The sequence below is a fragment of the Ornithorhynchus anatinus genome, chromosome X5 (genome assembly GCF_004115215.2).
Source record: "Ornithorhynchus anatinus isolate Pmale09 chromosome X5, mOrnAna1.pri.v4, whole genome shotgun sequence".
In the NCBI taxonomy this organism is placed as follows: Eukaryota; Metazoa; Chordata; class Mammalia; order Monotremata; family Ornithorhynchidae; genus Ornithorhynchus; species Ornithorhynchus anatinus.
The window spans coordinates 9,686,256-9,713,744 of NC_041753.1; the positions used below are offsets into that span (position 1 = coordinate 9,686,256).

General features: G+C 46.3%; 2 protein-coding genes, 1 non-coding gene and 2 pseudogenes across 3 annotated transcripts; 1 reads left to right on the plus strand and 4 right to left on the minus strand.

Annotated features, from left to right (window-relative positions):
* Window positions 1-939: 939 nt before the first annotated feature.
* LOC114808106 (vomeronasal type-1 receptor 3-like) lies at window positions 940-15,443 on the minus strand. Its single transcript, XM_029055586.1, has 3 exons — window positions 15,335-15,443; window positions 3,130-4,012; window positions 940-988 (listed from the first exon to the last, which is right to left on the minus strand). Exons 1-3 carry the CDS (start codon window positions 15,441-15,443, stop codon window positions 940-942), a joined length of 1,041 nt encoding a protein of 346 aa, XP_028911419.1.
* Window positions 14,816-15,443, minus strand: ORNANAV1R-PS3361 (vomeronasal 1 receptor ornAnaV1R-ps3361 pseudogene; annotated as a pseudogene).
* Window positions 17,229-18,218, minus strand: ORNANAV1R3129 (vomeronasal 1 receptor ornAnaV1R3129). The gene has a single exon (NM_001253521.1). The coding sequence runs from the start codon at window positions 18,216-18,218 to the stop codon at window positions 17,229-17,231; it is 990 nt and encodes a 329-aa protein (NP_001240450.1).
* Window positions 18,219-19,629: 1,411 nt separating this feature from the next.
* On the plus strand, window positions 19,630-19,767 carry LOC114808589. Its single transcript, XR_003756435.1, has one exon. It is a non-coding gene; the product is annotated as a small nucleolar RNA SNORA7 (small nucleolar RNA).
* Window positions 21,063-21,437, minus strand: ORNANAV1R-PS3360 (vomeronasal 1 receptor ornAnaV1R-ps3360 pseudogene; annotated as a pseudogene).

Here is a 27,489-nt window from a genome sequence, read left to right on the forward strand (position 1 = left end):
GGTAGAATGGAAAGGAGAAATGTTCCCTAGCCCTAGAGTTCTAACCTCACTTATCTGGTCCCCGTGCCCCATCACCCTCTTTAACAGTCAAGTTTATATTAGTTCATATTGTTATTCATTTATTTAATTATTCTGTTTTGTCTTTATTATGTGCATTGAAGATATGGTTCTTTCATACTGGGTATAGTAATTGATTTATGACCACCTGCCTCTCTCACTAGAAGGACAGGTGCTTGAGTCATATCTCTTTCCCCCTCAAGGTCCTCTCCCGGTCACCCATTGGCTTGAAATCTCTTCCAGGAGCTTCCCTCCTCACCTTTCTATTCGCTTCTTCTGACAAGAAACTAACAGCTCATTCTCCACTCCACCTTGTGTGCAACCCTCTTGTCTCTTTATATTAAGGAAGAAATGAAAAGATAAAGACAGATGAAGGGTGGGTCAGAACTGGACTGAGCTCAGAGCTCACCTCTAGTCTGAGGTGAGTTGGAGGCATTCAGAATGTTGGCCCATCAAGATTACTCTAAACTCTGACAGTCTGGATTGAGGAAAATTCTAGCAGCCCCAATCCTTGGCACAGCAGAGATGACCCCTCTCCCCATCATTAAATCCCAAACAGCCACTCAAGGTATGTAACAGTCTGTAGCAGTCCAGTGCCCATTGACTTTTGTAGGCCTGAGATTGGGTGCCCAAAGGTAGCCCCAGGATCTTATTATCCAGTCCTGACCCACCCTTCATCTGTCTTTATCTTTCCATAGTTACAGATAGGATAGTCAAGATACATAGTTGAATGTACAAGTGAATAAACTTATATGTAAAAGTGTTGAAGTTGGGCATAAATATGTTTGTAAATGTGAGAAATGGCATTTGTGATTTTGAGTGATGGGGATTCATCAGGGAAGCCTCCCTAGAAGATGATGGATTTTAGAAGGGCTTTGAATGTCAGGAGAACTGCAGTTTTTCTGATATCAGGAAGGTGGGAGTGACAAGGCTGAAAAACAGTGGGAGTAAGGGGACAGTGCACTATATTGCACTGTTGAATCGCATTGTTGTTGATTGTATTGTACAGTTGTACTTTCCCAAGTGGTTAATATAGTGCTTGATTGACGGATGTGAGGGAACTGAAAGCAAGGTACATTTAGAGGGATGTCCTGGGAGGGACAGAGAACAAGCTGGGGGGCCCTAGATGAGGAGAGTAGAATGGGAAAGTGGAATTAAATGATGGAGACCCAAAGGCAAATCATACATTGTACCTTTGATTGTGCTCATTTGGAGTAAGACAGAGAGTACACAGACACCCCGTGTACGGATTTAATAATCTCTATTTACTTGGTAAGAGATCTTCATAGTAACATTACTGGGGCAGTAGGTTTTATGCCAAATCTGCAAGATTGCAGAGAAGGAGAGAGGTCAGGGCTAGAGATTTAGATTTGGGAATTTTCCATATAGAGATGGTAGTTGAATCTCTGGGAGTAAATGAATTCTATAAGTGAGTGTGTGTAGATGGAGAATTAAAGGGGAGCCAGTATGGAGTCTCAGGGGAGTCCCATAGTTAGAGAGTGGGAGTCAGAGGAAGAGACTGCAAGAGACTGAGAAGGAGTGGTCAGAGAGATGGGAGGGGAGCCAGGAGAGGACAATGTCAGTGAAGCCCAATTTAATAATCTTTCAAGGAGAAGGGACTGGACCACTGTGTCAAAGGCAACAGAAAGGTTGAACAGGATTAGGATGAAATAGAGGCCATTGATTTTTGCAAGTGGATGGCACTGATGACCTTAGTTTCTATGGATTGAAGGAGGGCAAAACCAGATTTGAGGACATCAAAGAGTTAATTTTTGGATGTTATGGTGGAGGCAGCAGGCATAGACAACTCACTCAGGAAGTAGAAGAATGGTAGGCAGGAGAAGGGGCAATAAGTGGAGGGAGTCGTGGGTCAGAGGAGGATGTTATCAGGATATAGGATGCAGGACCGTGTTTGAAAGTAGTGGGGAAGAGGCTACTGGAAAATGAAGAGTTGAAGATGGCGATAAGAGGGTATGTGGCAAGTGTTTTGAAAGGGCATGAAGGGATGGGCTCAGAGGCAAGGTGGAGGGGGTAGATTTTGAGAGGAAGTAAGAGATCTCCTCTTGAGATATTGTCGGACAATTTGAGAAAGTCAAAATGGGGGCAGGAGAAGTAAGGGACTGGAGAGGAGCAGGGGAGATTTTAGGGAGATTATGCCAGACAGTTTCAATACCTTAATGATTATAATCATAAGTGGAAAAGGGAGGAAGCTCTAAGGTAGAGTGGAAGTCTTTACCTGTTTGTATTCGAGCATCATCCCAGAGAACAAAGTAGTATATTGACATGTGACACAATGAACTTCGTGGCTCACTGGAAAGAGCACGGGCTTTGGAGTCAGAGGTCATGGGTTCGAATCCCCGCTCTGCCACTTCTCAGCTGTGTGACCTTGGGCAAGTCACTTAACTTCTCTGTGCCTCAGTTACCTCATCTGTAAAATGGGGATTAAGACTGTGAGCCCCTCGTGGGACAACCTGATTCCGCTGTGTCTACCCCAGCGCTTAGAACAGTGCTCTGCACATAGTAAGCACTTAACAAATACCAACATTATTATTATTATTATTAGTGATACTGACCACCATTTTCTACTTTTCCAGTTGATCATATTTCCCAGAGATCAACAGGAGCAATTTCCCATTCTTTCCTTTCTCTGGAAATGAAATCAGGAAATGTTGCCAACAAAATTTGGTTCCCAACTCATTCCCCAGGAAAATTGGATAGAGTTTGTGGAGAAGAAGAAATGCAGGAGGGAAAAGATAGCTGGGTGGGAAAATGGAGGCAGGATGTGTAAATGTTGCTTCCTGAACTTAAAAATGGCTCCCTGCAGCAGTTACCCACTGTGTGGATCAGCCTCTGAAGTACCACCTGTCTCCATCCAGGGAATGGAGTTGAACATGGTGTGGAGACATTTTAGAAAATCAATTCAACCCAAGTGGGACTGAGAGGGAGAGAACATAGCTTTCCATGCACTTTTCTCATGGGAATTTCTAGAGGTCCTTGCTCTTTGGAATCAAGCACAATGGACTCCCAGGGGAGAGTCTGGTCCCAGAATTTGAATTATTTCTTTGAATTTACCTTGTGGCTGTGGACAGAGAACAGGGTGAGGAGCTGGTCTGTTGTCCATAAGTGAGAGCCGGAGGTGGGGATGGACCTTGAACATTCCTGAGGAAACACTGGGGTTTGGGGACCCGGGGATCACTGCCAATCAGCACCCATGGACAGAGAGATGAGTAACAAGCACCCAGGCAAGCTACAGTATTATTCAGCTTGATGTTTTCCTCCACAAAATTGAAAGAGAGTGTGATGCTGCTGGTGATCCAATATATGGACACAAAGCGGGTGACCAAAAGCAGGATGGTCTGGGTGGCTCTGCTCTCTGCGGAGGATCTAGGAGAGAGGCTGGTGCTATGGATGTGCTGGACTTGCCTGTAATATTGATGCAACATAATCACCATGTAAACACTAGCCCGGGTCATGAGGAGCACAAAGAAGATATCTCGGGAGGTAATAACACGTAGAAATGCAACACCAGTTAAATTAGTCATCCAGAATACACTGGAACAGTATTTTAGATTATACTTACTAACTGTGAGATTAATGTTTTTGTTGGCTACAATGGTTTTCCTCAGATTAGCATACAAGAAGAGGTGGAGGATCCAGAAGAAGAGGAAGGAAGGGAGGATGCACTTGGGGGCCCGGTATTTGAGTCGGGCCAAGCAGGAGGTGCTGGAACTGATGGTAACCATGTGGAACATGCTCAGGAGACATGTGGAGCAAATGGTAAGAGCTCGAGTCACTCTCCTGGTGTAGGTCATGGTCTGACACCCAGCATTACCGAGACTATTCTCCATGTCAAAGAAGAACATCAACACTGGGACCCCCTGGGTGAGAGGTGTCACTGAGTTGATGACTGTCAGTTGTGTTAGGATAAGGTCCTTGGACTTCCTCTGCTGAGGCCAATAAATGAGGATACAAATGTACACTGTGAAAAGTGTTATGTTCCCCAGGAGTCCAATTACAGTGGGAGAGGGAGGGAGAGGGAGAAAGTGGCCAAGACAACATCACTTAGCTGCATTTTCTTGGTTTCTTCAGAACTGCAAAGGTCAGAGCACCTTTCAGGGTAACCCCCAAAGTGGTAATTGCTGCTACCTCCTCAAACGCTGGCAGGTGGGAAACATAAAACGATAGAGAAGCAGCGTGGCGCAGTGGAAAGAGCACGGGCTTTGGAGTCAGGGCTCATGAGTTCGAATCCCAGCTCTGCCACTTGTCAGCTGTGTGACTGTGGGCAAGTCACTTAACTTCTCTGTGCCTCAGTTCCCTCATCTGTAAAATGGGGATTAAGTGTGAGCCCCACGTGGGACAACCTGATTCCCCTGTGTTTACCCCAGCGCTTAGAACAGTGCTCGGCACATAGTAAGCGCTTAACAAATACCAACATTATTATTATTATTATTAGTTAGACATTTCTCCCCATCGTTCCAGGCAGTACTGTAGGATGCCGATCCACTGGAGAAGATGTTCTAGGGATCATTCACTCATTCATTCATTCAATAGTATTTACTGAGCGCTTACTATGTGCAGAGTACTGTACTAAGCACTTGGAATGTACAATTCGGCAACAGATAGAGACAATCCCTGCCCATTGATGGGCTTACAGTCTAATCAGGGGAGACAGACAAAAACAGTAGCAATAAATAGAATCAAGGGGATGTACATCTCATTAACAAAATAAATACGGTAATAAAAATATATAGAAACGAGTTGACAAGCACAGTGCTGAGGGGAGGGGAATGGAGAGGGGAAGGAGCAGAGGGAAAGTGGGGGGAAAGAAGGTTTAGCTGAGGGGAAGTGAAGGGGGGGCAGAGAGGCAGCAGAGGGAGCAGAGGGAAAAGGTGAAGCTCAGTTTGGGAAGGCCTCTTGGAGGAGGTGAGATATCAGTAGGGCGCTGAAGAGGGGAAGAGAGTTAGTTTGGCGAAGGTGAGGAGGGAGGGCATTCCAGGACAACGGGAGGACGTGGGCCAGTGGTCGATGGCGGGATAAGGGAGAACGGGGGACGGTGAGGAGGTGAGCAGCAGAGGAGCGGAGCCTATCTGGTGGGCAGTAGAAAGAGAGAAGGGAGGAGAGGTAGGAGGGGGCAAGGTCATGGAGAGCCTTGAAACCTAGAGTGAGAAGTTTTAGTTTCGTGAGGAGGTTTATAGCAACCACTGGAGGTTTTTAAGAAGGGGAGTGACAAGCTCCAGAGCGTTTCTGCAGGAAGATGATCCGGGCAGCAGAATGAAGAATAGACTGGAGCAGGGAGAGACAGGAGGAAGGGAGATCAGAGAGAAGGCCGACACATTAATCCAGCCGGAATATTATGAGAGCCTGTATCAGTAAGATAGCCGTTTGGGTGGAGAGGAAAGGGTGGATCTTGGTGATATTATAAAGGTGAGATCGGCAGGCCTTGGTGATGGATTGGATATGTCGGGTGAATGAGAGAGCTGAGTCAAGGATGACACCAAGGGTGCGGGCTTGAGAGAAGGGAAGGCTGGTCGTACCATCCACAGTAATAGGGAAGTCAGGAAGAGGACAGGGCTTGGGAGAGAAGATAAGGAGCTCAGTTTTGGACATGTTGAGTGAGTTTTAAGTGGGGGGCAGACATCCAGGTGGAGACGTCCTGGAGGCAGGAGGAGATACGAGCCTGAAGGGAGGGAGAGAGGACGGGGCAGAGATGTAGATTTGTGTTCATCTGCATAGAGATGATAGTTGAAGCCGTGGGAGCGAATGAGTTCACCGAGGGAGTGAGTGTAGATGGAGAACAGAAGAGGGCCAAGAACTGACCCTTGAGGAACTCCTACAGTTAGAGGATGGGAGGGGGAGGAGGAGCCTGTGAAGGAGGCTGAAAATGAACGGCCAGAAAGATAAGAAAAGAACTAGGAGAGGACAATGCCCGTGAAGCCAAGGTGAGATAAGGTGTGGAGGAGAAGGGGATGGTCTACAGTGCCAAAAGCAGCTGAGATGTCAAGGAGGATTAGGATAGAGTAGGAGCCATTGGATTTGGCAAGAAGGAAGTCATGGGTGAGCTTTGAGAGAGCAGTCTCGGTAGAGTGGAGGGGATGGAAGCCAGATTGGAGGGAGTCCAGGAGAGAATGGGAGTTAAGGAATTCTAGGCAGCGAGTGTAGACGACTCGTTCTAGGAGCTTGGAAAGGAAGGGTAGGAGGGAGATAGGGCGATAACTGGAAGGGGAAGTGGGGTCGAGAGAGGGTTTTTTTTAGGATGGGGGAGACATGGACATGTTTGAAGGCAGAGGGAAAGAAGCCATTGGAGAGTGAGCGGTTAAAGATAGAAGATAAAGAGGAGAGGAGTGAAGGGGCAATGGTTTTTATAAGGGGAACGGGAATGGGGTCCAAAGCACAGGTGTAGGGGGTGACATTTGCGAGGAGGGAGGAGATCTCCTCTGAGGATACTGCAGGGAAAGATGGGAAAGTAGGGGAGTGGGTTGGCGGGGGGAAGGCAGAAGGGGGAGGGGTGACTCTGGGGAGCTCAGATCTGATTGTGTTAATTTTTGTGATGAAGTAGGTGGCCAGATCGTTGGGGGTGAGGGATGGGGGAGGGGGAGGAACAGGGGGCCTGAGGAGAAAATTAAAGGTCTGGAACAATTGGCGGAGGTGTCGGGCATGGGCGTCAATGAGGGAAGAAAAGTAGTTTTGCCTGGCGGAAGAGAGGGCAGAGTTAAGGCAGGAAAGGATAAATCTGAAATGGATAAGGTTGGCTTGGTGCTTGGACCTTCGCCAGCATCGCTCAGCAGCTCAAGCATAAGAGTGTAGGAGGCGGACAGAGGCAGTAACCCAGGGCTGTGGGTTAGTGGAGTGAGAGCGGAGGAGGGAAAGGGAGATGAGTGAGTTGAGATGAGTAGAGAAGGTGGAGTTTAGACCAGTAACCTGATCATCGAGAGTGGGAAGAGAGGACGGGGGGTAAGGTGGGGAGAGATGATTTTGGAGAGATGGATGGGATCAAGAGAGTGGAGGTCTCTGTGGGGGAGTAGTACAGATTTGCAGGGGGAGAGAGTGTGAGAGAGGAGGCAGGTGAGAATGTTATGGTCTGAGAGAGGGATTTCAGAGTTGGTGATGGAGGAGATAGTGCAGCAGTAGGAGATGACAAGATCAAGGGTGTGACCAAGTTGATGAGTGGGCAAAGTGTGGTGGAGCAGGAGGTTGGCAGAGTCGAGGAGGCAGATAGCAGGCGGGAGACAGAGGAGTAGTGTGGATGTTGAAGTCTCTGAGGATCAGAGTGGGCAGAGAGATAGAGAGAAGGAAGGTGAGAAAGGGGTCAAGGTGGTTGAAGAATTCGGTGGTGGGACCAGAGGGCGGTAGATGACGGCTACAAGTATCTGGAGGGGGTGGTAGAGGCGAATGATTTGGGCTTCAAAGGAGGGGAAGGATGCCCAGCCCGCACACTCTGCTCCTCTGCCGCCCACCTCCTCACCATCCCTCGGTCTCGCCTATCCCGCCGTCGACTCCTGGGCCACATCCTCCTGTGGTCCTGGAATGCCCTCCCTCCTCACCTCCGCCAAACTACTTCTCTTCCCCTCTTCAAAACCCTACTTAAAACTCACCTCCTCCAAGAGGCCTTCCCAGACTGAGCTCCCCTTCTCCTTCTACTCCCTCTTCCAACCCCCCTTCACCTCTCCGCAGCTTAACCCTCTTTTCCCTCCATTTCCCTCTTCTCCTCCCCCTCTCCCTTCCCATCCCCTCAGCACTGTACTCGTCTGCTCAACTGTATATATTTTCATTACCCTATTTATTTTGTTAATGAAATGTACATCGCCTTGATTCTATTTAGTTGCCATTGTTTTTACGAGATGTTCTTCCCCTTGACTCTATTTATTGCCATCGTTCTTGTCTATCTGTCTCCCCCGATTAGACTGTAAGCCCGTCAAATGGCAGGGACTGTCTCTATCTGTTGCCGACTTGTTCATTCCAAGCGCTTAGTACAGTGCTCTGCACATAGTAAGCGCTCAATAAATACTATTGAATGAATGAATGAATGAAAGTTGAGAGGGAGGGATAGTGCGGAAGCGGCATCGGGGTGAGAGAAGGAGGCCGATACCTCCTCCCTTTCCGGTGAGTCTGGGGGAATGGGAGAAGGAGAGGCCTCCGCTGGAGAGAGCAGCGGTGGAGACCGTGTCTTCAGGAGTGAGCCAGGTCTCCGTAATAAAGGAGGAGGAGGAGAGAGCGGGAAAGGAAAAGGTCAAGGATGAAAAGTAGTTTACCTGTAATGGAGTGGGGATTCCAGAGGCCACACTTACAAGTAGCTGTGGGTGTGAGGGGCGGGTGGGGGTTGGTCTTTGCCTATAGGATCTGAAACTTTCTTAAAACTTTATTACAAATGGAGAGAAAATTCACCCTTCCCCATCCCCATGCCTACTGTCTCTGCTGTGGGAGAGGTTTGGAGTTGGTGCAGTTGCATCTCAGCAGAAGCTTTATTAAAAACCCCATTCCTAGATGATAGTTGGGTCACAGTGAGACACGGAGACCAAAAGATGGAGATAATGTTTCTGAAAAAATGAAGATAATAATAATGTTGGTATTTGTTAAGCGCTTACTATGTGCAGAGCACTGTTCTAAGCACTGGGGGTAGACACAGGGGAATCTGGTTGTCCCACGTGGGGCTCACAGTCTTAATCCCCATTTTACAGATGAGGTAACTGAGGCACAGAGAAGTTAAGTGACTTGCCCACAGTCACAGAGCTGACAAGTGGCAGAGCTGGGATTCGAACTCACGACTTCTGACTCCAAAGCCCGGGCTCTGTCCACTGAGCCACGCTGCTTCTCAGTAGATCAGTATCCTTCCTGTCCCAGCCACACTGTCCTTGCTATGTGATGGGTTGGGAGGCAGGACTGCTGTTTCTCCATGCCCATCGCCACCCGGACTCCTCAAATGGGGAGAAAAACCCATCTCTCCCTTCCACCCCAAACTCCAGTGTGTGAATGTTTCTAGACTCCAGCACTCTTCTGTTCACATCCAGATTGTCTCTACTCCCCTTTTTCCCCCGCTGCCCCCGCGGTTTTTGTTTTTGCTTTGGAAAGAGTCCGGGACAGAGAAATATTTTTCAGAATCCTTTGAAAACCAGTGAAAAACTGCAAATTTCTAGGCCTAGGAAACATTGTGGGATATAAGCAAGACTGAATGCGTATAGCTCACTCCCATGGAGAGACTGTGGTATGTTTAGGAAAGCCATTTGGCCTAGTGGAAAGAACACAGGACTGGTACACAGTAGACCTGGATTTTCTAATCCCAGCTCTGCCCCTTGCCTGCCAAGTAACTTTAGACAAGTCACTTAGCTTCGCTGTGCCACACCTGTAAATTGGGAATTAAATACCTCATTCTTCTTCTCCCTTAGACTCTTAGCCTTATGTGGGACAATGACTGTGTATAATTGGATAGTAATTTCCCCCGGACTAAGTACAGTGCTTGACACACAATAGGTGCTTTCAAGTACCACAGTTATTGTAGTATGAGGCCTGTCATCAGACATTAATGTGAGTGAGGGCGCCACCTTAGGAACAAGAAGGGGAGGCAGCTTGACCTAGTGGGAATAGCCCAGGCCTGGGAAATTGGGGATTTGAGTTCTAATCCTGACTCTGCCACTTGTCTGCTATATGACTTTGGGCAAGTAATTAACTATACCTGTGATCAGTTACCTTTTCTCTAAAAACCTGTTCTCTTTCTTAGACTATGTGCCCTTTGTGGAATGAGATCTCTGTCTGCTTTGGGTCTACCCCCAGCCCTTTGCAGAGTGTTTGGCACATAATAGGCAAAAACAAATACTACAGTTATCATTGCTATTATTTGAGGGCCTTCAGGGAAGCATAGCACACTCAAGGTGGAGGGGGCTCCTGTGTTAACTAAGAACTGAGAGTGTCGTGGCTTAGTTAATAGAGCCTGGGCCTGGGAGTCAAAAGGTCATGCATTCTAATCCCGCCTCCGCCACTTATCTGCTGTGAGATCATGGGCAAATAATTTCTCCTCTCTGGGCCTCAGTTACCTCTTCTGTTAAATTTGGATTAAGAGTGTGAGCCCCACGTGGAGCAGGGTCTGCATCCCACCTGATTAATTTATGTCTATTGCAGCACTTAGATCGGTGCTTAGCACATAGTAAGTGCTTAAGAAATACCATTATAATTACTGGAGAAAGGAGGGAAGGGAACAGAGTTCCCCTGAGAAAAAACACTCCAGGTTCCTGGGCTTGGGGTGGGGGTGGGGGGGGGGACTCAGATGGACTTCTGAATGACATCATTGCCACACTGGATGTCCAGGGTAAAACATACAGCATGGTGAACATAGGGATGACCCACCTATGACAGTACCGGCATCTCATTTCCAGATCAGAGCTGCCGTATGCCTGAATCCAGCTTTGTACGGTACTGACTTCAGAGATATTGAAATAACATGCCTGAGTGGAACAACCACGTGCCTGGGAATTGGAAGACCTGGCTCTAAACTTGGAGCTGTCTCTAGCCTGCTGTGCGATTTGGGGAAGTCCCTTAACTACTCTGTTCCTCAGTTTCCTTACTTATAAAATGGGGTTTTGGGGTTTAAATATTTGTTCTCCCTCCCCCTTAGACTGTGAGCACAAGGCAGGAAAGAGACTATGTCTGACCTGATTAATCTTACATCTATCCCAGTGCTTAGTACATCGCTTGGCACCTACCAAGCACTTAACTATAGTTATTTTTGTGACTATTATAATGATGATTTCTCAAACTGAGCTCCTTATCTTCTCTCCCAAACCCTATCCTCTCCCTCACTTCCCTGTCACTATGGACGGCAAGACCATCTTTACCATCTCACAGGTCCGCAACCTTGGTGTCATCCTTGACTCAGCTCTCTCATTCACCCCACACATCCAATCCGTCACCACCGCCTGCCTGTCTCACCTTTACAATATAGCCAAGATCCGCCTTTTCCTCTCCATCCAAATGGCTATCGTGTTGGTACAAGTTCTAATAATATCCTACCTGGATTATTCTCTCAGCCTTTCTCTGATCTCCCTTCCTCCTGTCTCTCCCCACTGCAGTCTAGTCTTCATTCCACTGCCGGGATCATCTTCCTACAGAAATGCTCTGGGCATGTCACTCCCCTTCTTGAAAACCTCCAGTGTTTGCCTGTCAACCTCTGCACAAAACAAAAGCTCCTCACTCTTGGCTTCAAAGCTCTCCATCACCTTGCCCCCTCCTACCTCACCTCCCTTTCTTTGTACTGCCCACCCCGTACACTCTGCTCCTTGCCATTCACCTCCTCACTGTCCCCCGTTCATGCCTATCCCGTCGTCGAGCCCTGGCCCATGTCCTACCACTATCCCAGAATGCCCTCCCTCCTCACCTCCACCAAACTAACTCTCTTCCCCTCTTCAAAACCCTACTGAGAGTTCACCTCCTCCAAGAGACCTTCCCAGACTGAGCTCCCCTTTTTGCCCTCAGCTTCCCCTCCACCCTCTGCTCCTCCCCCTCCTCCCTTCCTCTCTCCTCTGCACTGTGCTCATTTGTATATTTTATTTATTACCCTATTTATTTTGTTAATGAGGTGTACATCCCCTTGATTCTACTTATCGTGATAATGTTGTCTTGTTTTTGTTTCGTTCTGTTTTGCTCTGCCGTCTGTCTCACCCGATTAGACTGTAAGCCCGTCACTGGGCAGGGATTGTCTCTATTGCCGAATTGTACATTCCAAGTGCTTAGTACAGTGCTCTGCACATACTTAGCGCTCAATAAATACTAATGAATGAATTAATGAATGAATGAAAGAATGATCCCTTTTCAACATCCTTCCAGTGCAGAAATATTGAGGATTCAGCTGGAAACACAAACACAAACTCCATTTGATTTCCTTTCCCAACATAAAAGCACTTCTAGATTCAGAATCTGGGAACCTGAACAACACACACTCTCTCACACTTTCAGAATCCCCTACCCATACACAGATTGACAAAGAAGGACATACTCACTTGGGCTGGTCCCTGCTTCCACTTTGATGCTCCATGATGACCTTGTGCTTCACTAAGGCTGAAAGGGCCCAGCAAGGGCAGCAGTTATAAGGACAGGATGGGGCAAGCTCACCTCCCCACAGATCTGTCATTACTGTGTCACTTGCTGTGGCTGTGACACTGCCTGGACTGGGAGTCACAGAAATCTCCAAAAAGGAACACATCTTTTTCCCTGTGGCAAATCATCCTCTAAGTTATTTTGAACACTGAATTAACCAAGGAATGAAATAGATGTCAAATATGAGTTCCTGAGTAAAGATTAAAGAGGGTTTAATTACTGGTCTCATCTCTCAGTATAAGAGAAGGGATATCAAATGTTCTACCAATGCCTAAAGCCAGACATAATTTTAATGATGGTATTTATTAAGTGCTTACCATGTGCCAAGCACTGGAGTAGCTACAAAGTTGGACACAGTCCCTGTCCCACACTGAGCCTCATGGAATAAAGGGGAGGGAATACAGTTCTTTAATCCCCATTTCACATATGAAAAAACTGAGGCAGAGAGAATTAAAAAGACTTCCCCAAGGTCACCAAGCAGGCAACTGGCAGAGTTGGGGATTAGAATCCAGTTCCTCTGACTCCCAGGCCTGTGCTTTTTTCCACTAGGCTATGCAGCTTAGCTTTCTCTCTGCCATTCTGTCAGCTCTGGCCTGAGGAATGGCTAGTCCCTGAGGTTTTCAGGACTGTTTAGGAGCATGTCTCCCCCATCCTAAAAAAACCCTCTCTCGACCCCACTTCCCCTTCCAATTATCCATCGCTCTATCTCCATCCTACCCTTCCTTTCCAAGTTCCTAGAATGAGTCGTCTACACTCTCTGCCTATAATTCCTTAACTCCAATTCTCTCCTGGACCTCCTCCAATCTGGCTTCCGTCCCCTCCACTCTACTGAGACTGCTCTCTCAAAGCTCACCCATGACCTCCTTCTTGCCAAATCCAATGGCTCCTACTCTATTCTAATCCTCCTCGACATCTCAGCTGCCTTTGACACTGGCGACCATTCCCTTCTCCTCCACACCTTATTTCACCTTGGCTTCACAGACTCTGTCCTCTCCTGGTTCTCTTCTTATCTTTCTGGCCATTCATTCTTGGGCTCCTTTGCAGGCTCCTCCTCCCCCTCCCATCCTCTAACTGTAGGGGTTCCTCAAGGGTCAGTTCTTGGCCCTCTTCTGTTCTCCATTTACACTCACTTCCTTGGTGAACTCATTTGCTCCCACGGCTTCAACTATCATCTCTATGCAGATGACACACAAAACTACATCTCTGCCCCTGTTCTCTACAAATCTACATCTCTGCCCCAGAGAAGCAGCGTGGCTCAATGGAAAGAGCACGGGCTTTGTAGTCAGAGGTCATGAGTTCGAATCCCAGCTCTGCCACTTGTCAGCTGTGTGACTGTGGGCAAGTCACTTCACTTCTCTGTGCCTCAGTTACCTCATCTGTAAAATGGGGATTAAGACTATGAGCCCCACGTGGAACAACCTGATTCCCCTATGTCTACCCCAGCGCTTAGAACAGTGCTCTGCACATAGAAAGCGCTTAACAAATACCAACATTAGTATTATTATTATTATTATTCTCTCCCCCTCCCTTCAGGCTCGTATCTCCTCCTGCCTCCAGGACATCTCCACCTGGATGTCTGCCCCCCACCTAAAACTCAACATGTCCAAAACTGAGCTCCTTATCTTCCCTCCCAAACCCTGTCCTCTTCCTGACTTCCCTGTCACTATGGATGGTACGACCATCTTTCCCGTCTCTCAAGCCCTCACCCTTGGTGTCATCCTTGACTCAGCTCTCTCCTTCACCTCACACATCCAATCCGTCACCAGAGCCTGCCAGTCTCACTTTTGCAATATCGCGAAGATCCGCCCTTTCCTCTCCGTCCAAACGGCTATCGTGCTGGTACAAGCTCTAATAATATCCCGGCTGGATTATTGTGGCAGCCTTCTCTCTGATCTCTCTTCCTCCTGTCTCTCCCCGCTCCAGTCTATTCTTCATTCCGCTGCCCAGATCATTTTCCTGCAGAAACGCTCTGGACATGTCACTCCCCTCCTTACAAACCTCCAGTGGTTGCCTATCAACCTCCACACAAAACAAAAACTTCTCACTCTAGGCTTCAAGGCTCTCCATCACCTTGCCCCCTCCTCCCTCACCTCCCTTCTCCCTTTCTACTGCCCACCCCACACGCTCTGCTCCTCTGCTGCCCACCTCCTCACCGTCCCCCGTTCTTACCTATCCCACCGTCGACCCCTGGCCCATGCCCTCCCGCTATCCTGGAATGCCATCCCTCCTCACCTCCGCCAAACTAACTCTCTTCCCCTCTTCAGCGCCCTACTGAGAGCTCACCTCCTCCAAGAGGTCTTCCCAAACTGAGCTTCACCTTTTCCCTCTGCTCCCTCTGCTGCCTCTCTGCCCTCCCTTCACCTCCCCTCAGCTAAGCCCCCTTTCCCCCCTTTCCCTCTGCTCCTCCCCCTCTTCCTTCCCCTCCCCCAGGACTGTGCTCATTTGCTCATTTGTATACATTTTTATTACCCTATTTATTTTGTTAATGAGGTGTTGCATCCACTTGATTCTATTTATTGCTATTGTTTTTGTCTGTCTGACTCCCCCGATTAGATTGTAAGCCCGGCAATGGGCAAAGATTGTCTCCATCTGTTGCCGAATTGTACATTCCAAGAGCTAGTACAGTGCTCTGCACATAGTAAGTGCTCAGTAAATACTATTGAATGAATGAATGAATATATCTCAAAGAGAGTAGTTGCAAGCATTAAGGCACTTAATAAATGTTATGACCACTACTACTATTATTGAGTTTGAATAGTTTCCTGAAAATCAGAAGAAAAATCTGTCATTGATTTCTATGTTTCTTGGTGTGTCCTCCTGTATGCTACACAGAAGAGATGAAACAGGACAGGGCCTACCTCATGGCCCACAGATTAGTATACATGAAGAGGTGGAGAGTCCAGAAGAAGAGGAAGGAGAGAAGGACTCACTGGGGGCCCGACATCTGAGTTGGGCCCAGCAGGTGTCCTGGGACTGATGGTGACGTCCTGGAACATCCTGAAGAGACGTGGTGCTCATGGTAAGATGCTGGGTCACATTCTTGAAGCAGATAAAAATCTGGCAACCCAAGTCACCCAGACTATATTCTATTCCATAGAAAAACATCACCACAGGGACACCCTGTGTGAGGAGTGTCACTGAGTTGGTCACAGTCAGGTGTGTGAGGATCATGTCCACAACTTCTTTTGCTAGGACTGAGAAATGAAGATGCAGACATACACCATGAACAGCGTTAATTTTCCCAGGAACCCAATGCAAGTCGGAGACAGGGAGAAGGTAGCCAGGACTACATCTCTCACTAGCATCTTCTAATTTACTTCAGTAATGCAAAGGTTAGAGTGCCATCAGGGGAAACCTAAATGGGTTTATTACTCCATATCCCTCAAGTGATGGAATTTGAGAAACAGACAGCTGTTATACTTTTTCTATCCACCTTGCCTTGCAAAGTTGCCACTTGCCATTCAATTTTAGGTGGACTTTTCAGAGTTAGTGAGGTGATGTGTGACATCACAGTGAGGTGGAGGACAGACCGTCCTTCCCTACAATCACCTTTTCTGGAAAAATGTGGACTCTTTTGTAGGGCATCTTGCATTTAACCTTATTCCAGCAGCTACTGGAATATAGCAAAGGATCGCAAAGGACCTGGAGGGATAGCACAGCACATTTTAAGGTGTAATGGATAACTGAATATCTGCACTCTTATTATCATTCCTAGGAATGATTTCCCCATTTACTCTTCCCCAGAATACCAACCCTAATGACCATAACTGACATCACATTAGAGAAGAATAGACATATTTGGTAGATATTTCCAACTTTATTTGGTATTACGGCATGTAGTAATGTACAGCTAGATAAGAACCCCTTCTTCATTTTTAGTTGATCATCAATCTCTTTTGGTAGATTCAACTGAGGTGAAGACCCACACAATTGTCTCTGAACCTTCCTCTGTACTTCCAAAAAGATTGAGGAGAAGAGGTTATAGGAAAGAAAAAAATAGGACCTGGCTTGTAATTCCAGCTCCACCACTTGTTTGTTGTGTGACCTTGGCATAAGTCACTTAACTTACCTAGACATCAGTTTCCTTTTCTGTAAAATGGGGATTAAACATCTGTTCTTCCTCCTTTTTAGACTTTGAATCCCAAGTGGGGCAGGGACTATGCCCAACTTCATTATGTACATATCTTTAATTTATTTTACTGTCTGTCTCTCCATCTAGACTGTAAGGTCATTGTGGGCAGAGAATATGTTTTTTTATTTGTATTTTGCTCTCCCAAGTGCTTAATGCAGTACTCTGCAGAGAGTAAGCACTCAATAAATATGATTGAATGATTATCTTGTATCTATCCCAGTGCTTAGTTCAGTGTTTAGCACATAATCAGCACTTAAAAATATCATTATTATTTTCACTATGAATAGAAGATGATAATAATGAAAAGTATGAATATGATAATAAAGATGATTCTGTCTCCCTAGATTGTAAACTCGTTGTAGGGAGGGAATGTGTCTACCAACTCTGTGACATTGTTGTACTGTACCTTCCCAAATACTTAGTACAGTGCTCTGCACACAGTAAATGCTCAAAAAATATGATTGTTTGATTGGTCAACTGGAAAAATAAGAATAGAGAAAAGACTACATGCTGATAATAGTAGTGTTATGGTATTTATTATGTGATCAGAGAACTGCTTTATGTGCTGGGAAAGAATACAAAGATGGGAATTAGATAACATACCGGGCCCTCAATGGGTTTACAATCTACAAATAAAAGAAGGGTCAGATGTCTGGAACATACAGAGAGAGGAGACAAAACAGTAAAATAACATAAAGACATGGACAAATGCACAAAGTAAAAGCAAAATTCTGCAGGATACTTGTACGTTGTTGTAATGAATGGAGAGTATAGAGAATGCCTTCATTCAGATTAAAAAGTTCTCTGCTATTGATTCCAGGGATCCCCAGGATGACCGTCCACTGTCATTTCTCTTACGTCTGTTGTTCTTTGCTCGTCTTTGAGGGGACCATATGTGTAGAGTTGGGGTAAATTAATGCAGGGCGAGAGTAAGAGTGAAGTCTCCCACTCAGTTCTCTCACTTAGGACCCACCTGTCCTAAACTTGTGCTCTTAGACTGGTATCCTCCCATTCTGGGTAAAGATAGACTTCTCACCTCCTCTAAACTACATGGGGCCCTGCGGACCCGGTGATCACTGCTGATCAGAACCAAGGGAGAGAGAGAGGCATACCCTCCACCCAGAAAGGCTACAATGTCATAGACCTGGAAATCTTCCTTCTTCATAAAATTTAAGTAAACAGTAATGCTGCTATTGATGCAATAAAAACAAACGAAACAGCTGACAAGGAGCAGGATGGACTGGGTGGCTTTGGACTCAGCAGAGGGTTTGGGAGAGAGGTTGGTTGTGTGAATGTGCTGGACTCTCTTTCGGTGCTGATGTAGCATCATCACCATGTACCCACTGGTACAGCTCATGAGGAACAAAAAGAAGAGGTCTCGGAAAGTCATTGTAATGATAAAGGTAATGTCATTTAGATAACTTTCCCGAAATACATTAGAGCAGCTTTGCACGTGATAACCACTACCTGTAATGGTGACATTTTTGAGAGCCATGGTTTTTGTTACTAAATTAATATAGATCAGCATGTTGAGGAGCCAGAAGAAGAGTAAAGAAGGTAAGATGTAGTTGGGAGTTCTGTGTTTGAGCTGGCCCCAGCGGGAGGTGCTGGGACTGATGGTGATGGCCTGGAACACACTCAGGAGACACGTGGTGCAGATGGAGAGGCCCCGGGCTACTCTCCTGATATACATGATGATCAGGCACCCAACATCACCCAGGAAATTCATCATCCCAAAGGTCACCACCACCCCTGGGAAAATCTGGGTGATGAGAATCACTGTGTTGGTCATGATCAGGTGGGTGAGGATCAGATCTGTAGTCTTCTTCTGGTTGGACTGAAAGAAGAAGATGCTGGCATACACCATGAGCAATGTTAAATTCCCTAGAAGCCCGATCCCAGCTTGAGAGAGCACAAAAATGATCATAAGCTGCTCATTCAGAAACATTGTCATGTCTTCTTCAGGAAAGGAGAGGTTGATCAACGCCAAATCCTAGAACAAAGGAGTTGGAGAAACATAAAACAGTGTTCAAAACTGCTTTCTTCAGAATGCCAATTAGTCCACTAACTGATTCTTTCAGGATAAAAACTTCTTGGTATTGGTGTAGCTACATAAGATGACTTAAGTGGGGGATGAACTGACTTAGAGTAAACCTTCCCGGAAAAATCACGTCCTCCTTCGCTTGCCACCTTACAAGCACCCTGCTATCAAGAGTAATATCTATCTTCATTGAAATAATAAGGCATTTTGCAGGTCTCCAATCTATGCTGGAGTCAGTGTGACTAGCTGGAGATCAGCAAAACTGTCACAAGCTACTGAGAGTGAGATTCCACATCCCCCTGTAACAGCAAACCTGTCCAAATGTTAATAATCACTGCAGTTCACCTGAAGTCATTTTATTTATGTTCATTCATTGTTTTGTCTGATTTTTCAGTTGCCATCTCTAGATAATAACCCTATGTGGGGATCTCTCAGGCCCAAGGATTCTGGATGCTCTGAAGGTTTAATCATTGAAGGGACAGTCAGCACTTAATAATAATAATAATAATGTTGGTATTTGTTAAGCGCTTACTATGTGCCGAGCACTGTTCTAAGCGCTGGGGTAGACACAGGGGAATCAGGTTGTCCCACGTGGGGCTCACAGTCTTAATCCCCATTTTACAGATGAGGTAACTGAGGCACCGAGAAGTGAAGTGACTTGCCCAAAGTCACACAGCTGACAAGTGGCCGAGCCGGGATTCGAACCCATGAGCTCTGACTCCAAAGCCCGTGCTCTTTCCACTGAGCCACGCTGCACTTAAATACCACAGTTATCAATTGTATTAATTGAGTGCTTACCATGTGCAGAGAACTGTACTAAGCATTTGGGAGAGTACAATATGACAAAGATATATTATGTATTTCATAAATATATCTATTATATATATAATATGTATATAAAGAATATTAAGATCAGCATGCATTGCCTAGTGGACAGAGCATGGGCCTGTAAGTCAGTAGGATTTGGGTTCTAATCCTGACTCCACCAGTTGTTGGCTCTGTGACCTTGGGCAAGTCACTTCACTTCTCTGTGCTTTAATTACCTCATCTGTAAAATGGGAATTTTAAGACAATAAGCCCCATATGGGACAGGGACTGTGCCCAACCTTCTTAGCTTGTATCTACCCCATACTTCAAGCAGTGCCTGGCACATAGAAAGTGTTTAACAAATACCATAAAAATAATTGGTAGACATAGTCCCTGCCCATAACGAGCTTTAGTTTACTAGATGGAGACAATGAATTGTTATAAACAGTAACTCCCTCAGCCCAACAGCAGTTATGTACACATCCATTATTTATATTCCCTCTAGACTGTACCCTTCTCAGGGTTGCACCTGGAGGGTTTCCAGTACTCTACCAGTCTTGGCTACAGGAGGGAGAGTCAAGCAGAGGTCTACCCATTCCATTCCTAGCACGAGCAGTGGCTAGTGAGTGAAAGGAAATCTGCTATACATCAAAACTCACCCATGCTGGGCTGCAGCGGCACAGAAGAGAGCCGAGGGTGGAGACTCAGGTTTACTGCACGGAAAGAAGCAAGGGTAAACCACTTCCATATTTTTACCAAGAAAACTCTCTGGATACACTACCAGAATGACTGCAGATGGAGAGTGGGGCGTTCTATGAGAGAAATACCCGTGGTGTTGCTATGAGTTGGAAATGACTCAATGGCATAAGACAAGACAAGACTAGACTGTAAGCTAGTTATAAGCAGGGAATGTGTCTACCACCCTGTTATAATGAATTCTCCCAAGTGCTTAGTACAGTGGTCTGCACACAGTAAGTGCTCAATAATATGATTGATTGATTGATTTCAGGCTTCATCAGAGGTGCATGTTGGGAGTTAGAGATGTTACAGAATACTAGAGCCAGAAATGACGTCAAGAGTGACAGTTTAAAAAGAGGGGCCAGGATGTGATAAGCATTCTCAGTTTGCTTAAATTGAAAAGATAATGAAGCCAGTTTTTCTCTAATAAATAACTGCCTTCCTTATCATACCATACTGCCAGCCACTTCATTTATATTTGCCTAATTAGGTATTTGCTTCTGTCCTGTAGTCAACTCCAAAAGCAGCGTGGCTCAGTGGAAAGAGCCCGGCTTTGGAGTCAGAGGTCATGGGTTCGAATCCCGGCTCTGCCACTTGTCAGCTGTGTGACTGTAGGCAAGTCACTTAACTTCTCTGTGCCTCAGTTACCTCATCTGTCAAATGGGGATTAAGACTTTGAGCCCCACGTGGGACAACCTGATTCCCCTGTGTCTACCCCAGCGCTTAGAACAGTGCTCTGCACATAGTAAGCGCTTAACAAATACCAACATTATTATTAACTAGTGCATCTGCATTAATTTAGGTCTACTGTCCTCCACATTAGAGTACAAGAAGGTAGAGAGCAGATCAGGGAGAACTCATTCTCCAATCAGGAATCTTTTCCCTTACCAGTTCACATGTCCAGTACTTAATGCCCTGGAAAATACAGGCACCTTGTCCCCTCTTTCTCCCTCTCCCTTTCCCTATATCCGTGTCTGAGATGTAGTGAGACACTCACCTAGACCAGACTGTGACCCTGCTGTTCTGAGTGATGAAGGATTGTGTTGCCTGTATCTGAATGAGCTGGTTTAGAGCACCAGTTATAAGATTGAGGTTGGTGTGATGTCATCTCTCTCCCACTCCACCCCCGCCCCAGTGTGATGATTACAGCCTCACTTGATGTTGCTGTGAAACTCTCTTGACTGGGAGTCTGAGATGTCTCCAGTGAAAATACAAACCCCCCTCCCTATTAGAGATGCTTCTCCAAATCGTATTGCACATTCAATTAATTAAGCCATTAAGCAAGCCCCTAATGAATGCTGAGTGTCAATCTGGATGTAAAATGTTATGAAGCTTCATCAGAGTTGCACGCTGAAAGTTCAGACTCTTAAAGAATGTTAGATCCAGAAATGATCGTCAAGAGGTCAATTTGTTTTAGTTTCATGTGTCTAGGCAGACAAGGATATGTTCTGTGGGCTTCTTCTGATGGGGTTGACATAGGAAGATTCTGACATATATCATTAGCGCTATCAAGTTGCCCACGACACCAGTGACCGTCTGAGAGAGGAAGAAAATGCCAAAGATCAGGTCACTCAGCCACCTAAGGTCCCTGAAGAGAAAGTTGAAGTTGTTGTTTTTTGAAAAAAATAACAATAATGGGTGTGTCTAGAATTCTTTGTTTATTTTTCAAGACACTTTCACGAGACTGTAAACTCCCTGATAGAAGGATCATGACTACTTAATAATAATCATGGTATCTGTTAAGTGCTTACTATGTGTGAAGCACTGTTCTCAGCACTGGGGGGGATACAAGGTGATCAGTTTGTCCCATGTGGGGCTCACAGTCTTAATCCCCATTTTACAGATGAAGTTACTGAGGCACAGAGAAGTTAAGTGACTTGCCCAAAGTCACATAGTTGACAATTGGTGGATCCGGGATTGGAACCCATGACCTCTGACTACCAAGCCCTTGCTCTTACCACTGAGCCACAATATTTACTCTGTTGTACTGTCCCAAAGCCTTAGTAGAGTGTTCTTCACCTAGTAACTGTTCAAAAAATAACTTTGATTGACCACTCCACATTATTAATAATGAGTAATGTTTATTAAGTGCTTACCATATGCTAAGCAACAGGGTAGATGCAAGATAATTAGATCAGATACATTAAGCATAGAAGGGTAACCAATATATAGGCAGAAAAAATTTACTTTGATCCATACTCTTTAAGCACTTGATATGTACCCCATCCTCAGCTCTTATGTACATATCCATAATTGTATTAATTTATATTAATGTTTGCATCCCTCCACACAGTAAACACACTGTGGGCAGGGAACACACTTACCAATTCTGTTATATGGTACTCTCCCAAGCTCTTAATACAGCACTCTGCTCTCAGTAAGTGCTCAATAGATACCACTGATTGGTTCATCCTCATTTTACAGATAAGTATATTGAGATTGGAAAAGATTAATTACCTTAATCAAGATCACCCAACAGACAATCTTGTTAAGTCTCCCATTGAAAATGAAGGGAGGCTTTTTTTCCAGAGACCTCAGTACTGAGGAGCTGAGGGAAGGATTTGGTCATAGCTCGAGTGGTTTGTTCAATGTGACTCATGCCCTCTTGTCTCTGCCTTTTATGTCCCCACTGGAGCAAAGACCAGAAAATAAGTAGGAAAGTGGGGGGTAACACATTGCAAAGTGAACACAAAATGTGTTTATGCACAGGACCCATTTACAACCAAGAAAATCACAGTCTGGAGCCACTGTTTTGTGGCAGCGTGGCAGTTGGGAAGACAATTACATTAATAGCTGCTGTGCTATTTTTTCAACTTCCTGATTGGTTGATAAGACCAACAATCAATAAATGGCATTTACTGAATGCTTACTGGGTGCAGGGTTTGAAAGAGTATAATGCAACAGAGTTGGTAGATACATTCATCTCTGCACAAGGAACTTACAGCTGCTCATGACATATCCTAGGTGGTTCTTTGGTCATTAATCTTTACCACTCATGGCCTAGCCCCATAGATATTTCCCTACTTGCAGGGACAGGATTAGAACCAAAGTATCCTAATTCCAGTGCTCATCCCGGTGAGCCAACAGCAGGGCAGGGGCAGAGCCAATGCTAGAATACAAGTCTCTGGGCAAGTTGCCCAGGGTCCTCCCACATCAATGGTAAATAATGAAATATAAGAGTTATAGAAACAGAATAATAGGTTTTCACTTTCTCTGTCCATTGGATCCAAGAGACACCTTTAAAACTTTTCAATCTCTTAAGCAAAATATAGCTATCTAAATTCTATATGGACAGCAAATTAGAGTACCAAAGCAAATACTTCAGGAGCCCAGAAAGGAAGATACCCCTTAAAAGTACTTCAGGAATTGGGTAACTTGTCTCCGGGAATCTTGAGGTGCCTCTATCAATGAAGTAATGAATAGTATTTAGTGAGTGCTCCCTGTTTGCTGAGCACTGTACTAAGCACCTGTAGTAGTTGTAGTAGTATTAACTAAATGGCCACTGTACTAAGTGCTTGGAAAGTACAGAAAATCTATCCGAGTGCTTAGCACAGAGCTTGGCACATAGTAAGAACTTAGTAAATACCACAATTATTATCACTGGGTCTGAGACAGCTCAATGGGATAACAGGTGTCAGGAGAAACCGTTTGGTTTTGTGGAATGGGCTGCTGGGCTGTGACTTTGAGGTTGAGAGGTGGGACAATAAGTGAAGAAAAGGAAAGTGGGAGAAAACTAATGAGATAAGAAAAGAAAAGTGGGAAAAAAGGAGAAATGGGGTAAAAGGAAAAGAGGAGATAAGTTAAATGAAATATAAAGGAAGAAAAGAAACACAAAATAAGAAGAAAAAATGAGTAGAGAAGAGATAAAGTAGAATGTTGAGCAGGTTCTTGGAAGTGGAAAGAAATATGAAACAGGAGACCCAGATTCTCCCCCAACTCTGCCACCGGCTTGCTTTGTGACCTATGGAAAGTTACAATTATTAACTATTACTATCATTATTATCATTTGTTAAGCACTTACTATGTGTCAAGCACTGTATTAACCAAGGAGGTAGGTACAATTTAATCAGGTCAGACACAGACCCTGTCTCACCTGAGGCTTACAATCTAAGTGGGAGGGAGAACAGGTTTTGAATCCTCATTTTACAGATGAGGAAACTGAATCATAGAGAAGCGAAGTGACTTGCCCTCAGTCACACAGCAGGCAAGTGGTAGAGCTGGGAGTCATACCCAGGCTGCTCTGACTCCCAGGCCCATGTTCTTTCCACCTTGTGATGCTGCTTCTCATCTAGTCCCCCAAATCTTAGCTTCTACTTCAGGAAAATGGGCATAAAATACCTGGTCCCTACCACTTCAACTCTGAGCCTCAGCTAGAACTGTGCCCATGTCTAATGCGATTATCCCGTATTTAAAAAGAGGCAAAGAGGAAGGAAGAAAATAAAATTAATATCTGATGGGCAGATTGTAGAAAAAATGAGATGAAAAGTAGAATCCAGCGACAAGACAGAATGGGTGGATAGAGAAGTTGTATGGAGAGACAACAAGGTGGCAACTCAGCTAATCAGAGTCTATTCATAAACCTTCCTCATTTCCATGAACATCAATCTGCTCTTGCCTCTTCCTTCCTCTGCAGGTCCTGGCACTTGAGACACTAACCTGGGCTGGTTTGCACTTCTGCAGAACTGTGGCGTGTAGGGCTTGGAGTGTTGAATGGCTTCATTCATTCAATAGTATTTATTGAGCGCTAACTATGTGCAGAGCACTGTACTAAGCGCTTGGGATGAACAAGTCGGCAACAGATAGAGACAGTCCCTGCCGTTTGATGGGCTTACAGTCTAATCGGGGGAGACGGACAGACAAGAACAATGGCAATAAACAGCGTCAAGGGGAAGAACATCTCGTAAAAACAATGGCAACTAAATAGAATCAAGGCGATGTACAATTCATTAACAAAATAAATAGGGTAACGAAAATATATACAGTTGAGCGGACAAGTACAGTGCTGTGGGGATGGGAAGGGAGAGGTGGAGGAGCAGAGGGAAAAGGGGAAAATGAGGCTTTAGCTGCGGAGAGGTAAAGGGGGGATGGCAGAGGGAGTAGAGGGGGAAGAGGAGCTCAGTCTGGGAACGCCTCTTGGAGGAGGTGATTTTTAAGTAGGGTTTTGAAGAGGGAAAGAGAATCAGTTTGGCGGAGGTGAGGAGGGAGGGCGTTCCAGGACCGCGGGAGGACGTGACCCAGGGGTCGACGGCGGGATAGGTGAGACCGAGGGACAGTGAGGAGGTGGGCGGCAGAGGAGCGGAGCGTGCGGGGTGGGCGGTAGAAAGAGAGAAGGGAGGAGAGGTAGGAAGGGGCAAGGTGATGGAGAGCCTTGAAGCCTAGAGTGAGGAGTTTTTGTTTGGAGCGGAGGTCGATAGGCAACCACTGGAGTTGTTTAAGAAGGGGAGTGACATGCCCAGATCGTTTCTGCAGGAAGATGAGCCGGGCAGCGGAGTGAAGAATAGACCGGAGCGGGCGAGAGAGGAGGAAGGGAGGTCAGAGAGAAGGCTGACACAGTAGTCTAGCCAGGATATAACGAGAGCCCGTAATAGTAAGGTAGCCGTTTGGGTGGAGAGGAAAGGGTGGATCTTGGCGATATTGTAGAGGTGAAACCGGCAGGTCTTGGTAACGGATAGGATGTGTGGGGTGAACGAGAGGGACGAGTCAAGGATGACACCGAGATTGCGGGCCTGCGGGACGGGAAGGATGGTCGTGCCATCCACGGTGATAGAGAAGTCTGGGAGAGGACCGGGTTCGGGAGGGAAGATGAGGAGCTCAGTCTTGCTCATGTTGAGTTTTAGGTGGCGGGCCGACATCCAGGTGGAGACGTCCCGGAGGCAGGAGGAGATGCGAGCCTGAAGGGAGGGGGAGAGGACAGGGGCGGAGATGTAGATCTGCGTGTCATCTGCGTAGAGATGGTAGTCAAAGCCGTGAGAGCGGATGAGTTCACCGAGGGAGTGAGTGTAAATGGAGAACAGAAGAGGGCCAAGAACTGACCCTTGAGGAACTCCAACAGTTAAAGGATGGGAGGGGGAGGAGGCTCCAGAGAAGGAGACCGAGAATGATCGGCCAGAGAGGTAAGAGGAGAACCAGGAGAGGACAGAGTCCGTGAAGCCAAGGTGAGATAAGGTATGGAGGAGGAGGGGATGGTCGACAGTGTCAAAGGCAGCAGAGAGGTCAGGGAGGATCAGAATGGAGTAGGAGCCATTGGATTTGGCAAGAAGGAGGTCATGGGTGACCTTAGAGAGAGCAGTCTCGGTAGAGTGGAGGGGACGGAAGCCAGATCGGAGGGGGTCTAGGAGAGAATGGGAGTTAAGGAATTCTAGGCATCGATTGTAGACGACTCGTTCTAGGATTTTGGAAAGGAAGGGTAGTAGGGAGATAGGACGATAACTGGAGGGGGAAGTGGGGTCAAGAGCGGGTTTTTTTAGGATGGGGGAGACGTGGGCATGTTTGAAGGCAGAGGGGAAGGAGCCCTTGGAGATTGAGTGGTTAAAAATAAAAGTTAAGGAAGGGAGGAGGGCAGGGGCGATGGTTTTAAGAAGGTAAGAGGGAATGGGGTCCGAGGCGCAGGTGGAGGGGGTGGCACTTGCGAGGAGGGAGGAGATCTCCTCTGAGGATACTGCAGGGAAGGATGGGAAAGTAGGGGAGGGGGTTCGTGGGGGGGAGGGGAGAGGCGGAGGTGTGACTTTAGGGAGCTCAGACCTGATCGTGTTGATTTTCGTGAGGAAATAGGTGGCCAGATCATTGGGGGTGAGAGATGGGGGAGGGGGAGGAACAGGGGGCCTAAGGAGAGAGTTAAAGGTCCGGAACAATCGGCGGGGGTGACGGGCATGGGTGTCGATGAGGGAGGAGAAGAAGCTTTGCCTGGCGGAGGAGAGGGCAGAGTTAAGGCAGGAAAGGATAAATTTGAAGTGTGTGAGGTCGGCTTGGTGCTTGGACTTTCGCCAGCAGCGCTCAGCAGCTCGAGCATAGGAGCGTAGGAGGCTGTAGGGTCCCCTCCAGGGCAGCAGTTATAGGGAGGAGGTGGGATGAGCTCAATTTTCCCTGGGGTTGTTATTACTCTGACTGTCTGCAGTGGGAGTGTGAAAAGTCTCCAAAGAAAGAATAAAACTTCTCTTCCAATTGGAAACTTTTCTATCCAAGTTATATTGCTGGCTTAATGATTTAATGGAACTCCAGTTAATAAACTAATTCCATTCAAAGTGGGAAGCTGGGAATTAACCATTTTGAAGCCAAGCATATTGGAGGTGGGGTTAGCCAGACTTGCATAGAGGTCATTTAGTCCTAGCCCCTCTTGTCAAGCATCAAGCAGAAACCCAGAAACCCCTCACCTTTGGATTACAGGCTTTCAATCAGGCTGTTAGTTCTTCTCATGATAATCAAATCACTGTACCTCATTTCTCTCCTGCCCCTGCACCTTGCTCAATATCCTGCCTGGAACCTGCTCCTTCCTTCACATCTGCCAGACTCTCACTCTCTCAATCTTCAGAGTCTTTTTGAAAAGATATCTACTGCAGGAAGTTACATCCCCACAACTGTCACTGCAGCAGGGAATGTGTCTACCAACTCTGTTATATTCTACTCGCTCAAGTGC

Excerpts from the sequence above, each read along its gene's own strand:
- LOC114808106 (XM_029055586.1), bottom strand. The coding sequence starts at position 15,443 with ATGCTAGTGAGAGATGTAGTCCTGGCTACCTTCTCCCTGTCTCCGACT. Across the intron at positions 4,013-15,334 it reads TGTCTGCATCTTCATTTCTC|GGCCTCAGCAGAGGAAGTCC; the intron begins AGTCCTAGCAAA and ends TCCTCATTTATT. Across the intron at positions 989-3,129 it reads TCTCTGTCCACAGCCACAAG|CCTTGTCACTCCCACCTTCC; the intron begins GTAAATTCAAAG and ends ACTGTTTTTCAG.
- ORNANAV1R3129 (NM_001253521.1), bottom strand. The coding sequence starts at position 18,218 with ATGTTTCTGAATGAGCAGCTTATGATCATTTTTGTGCTCTCTCAAGCT.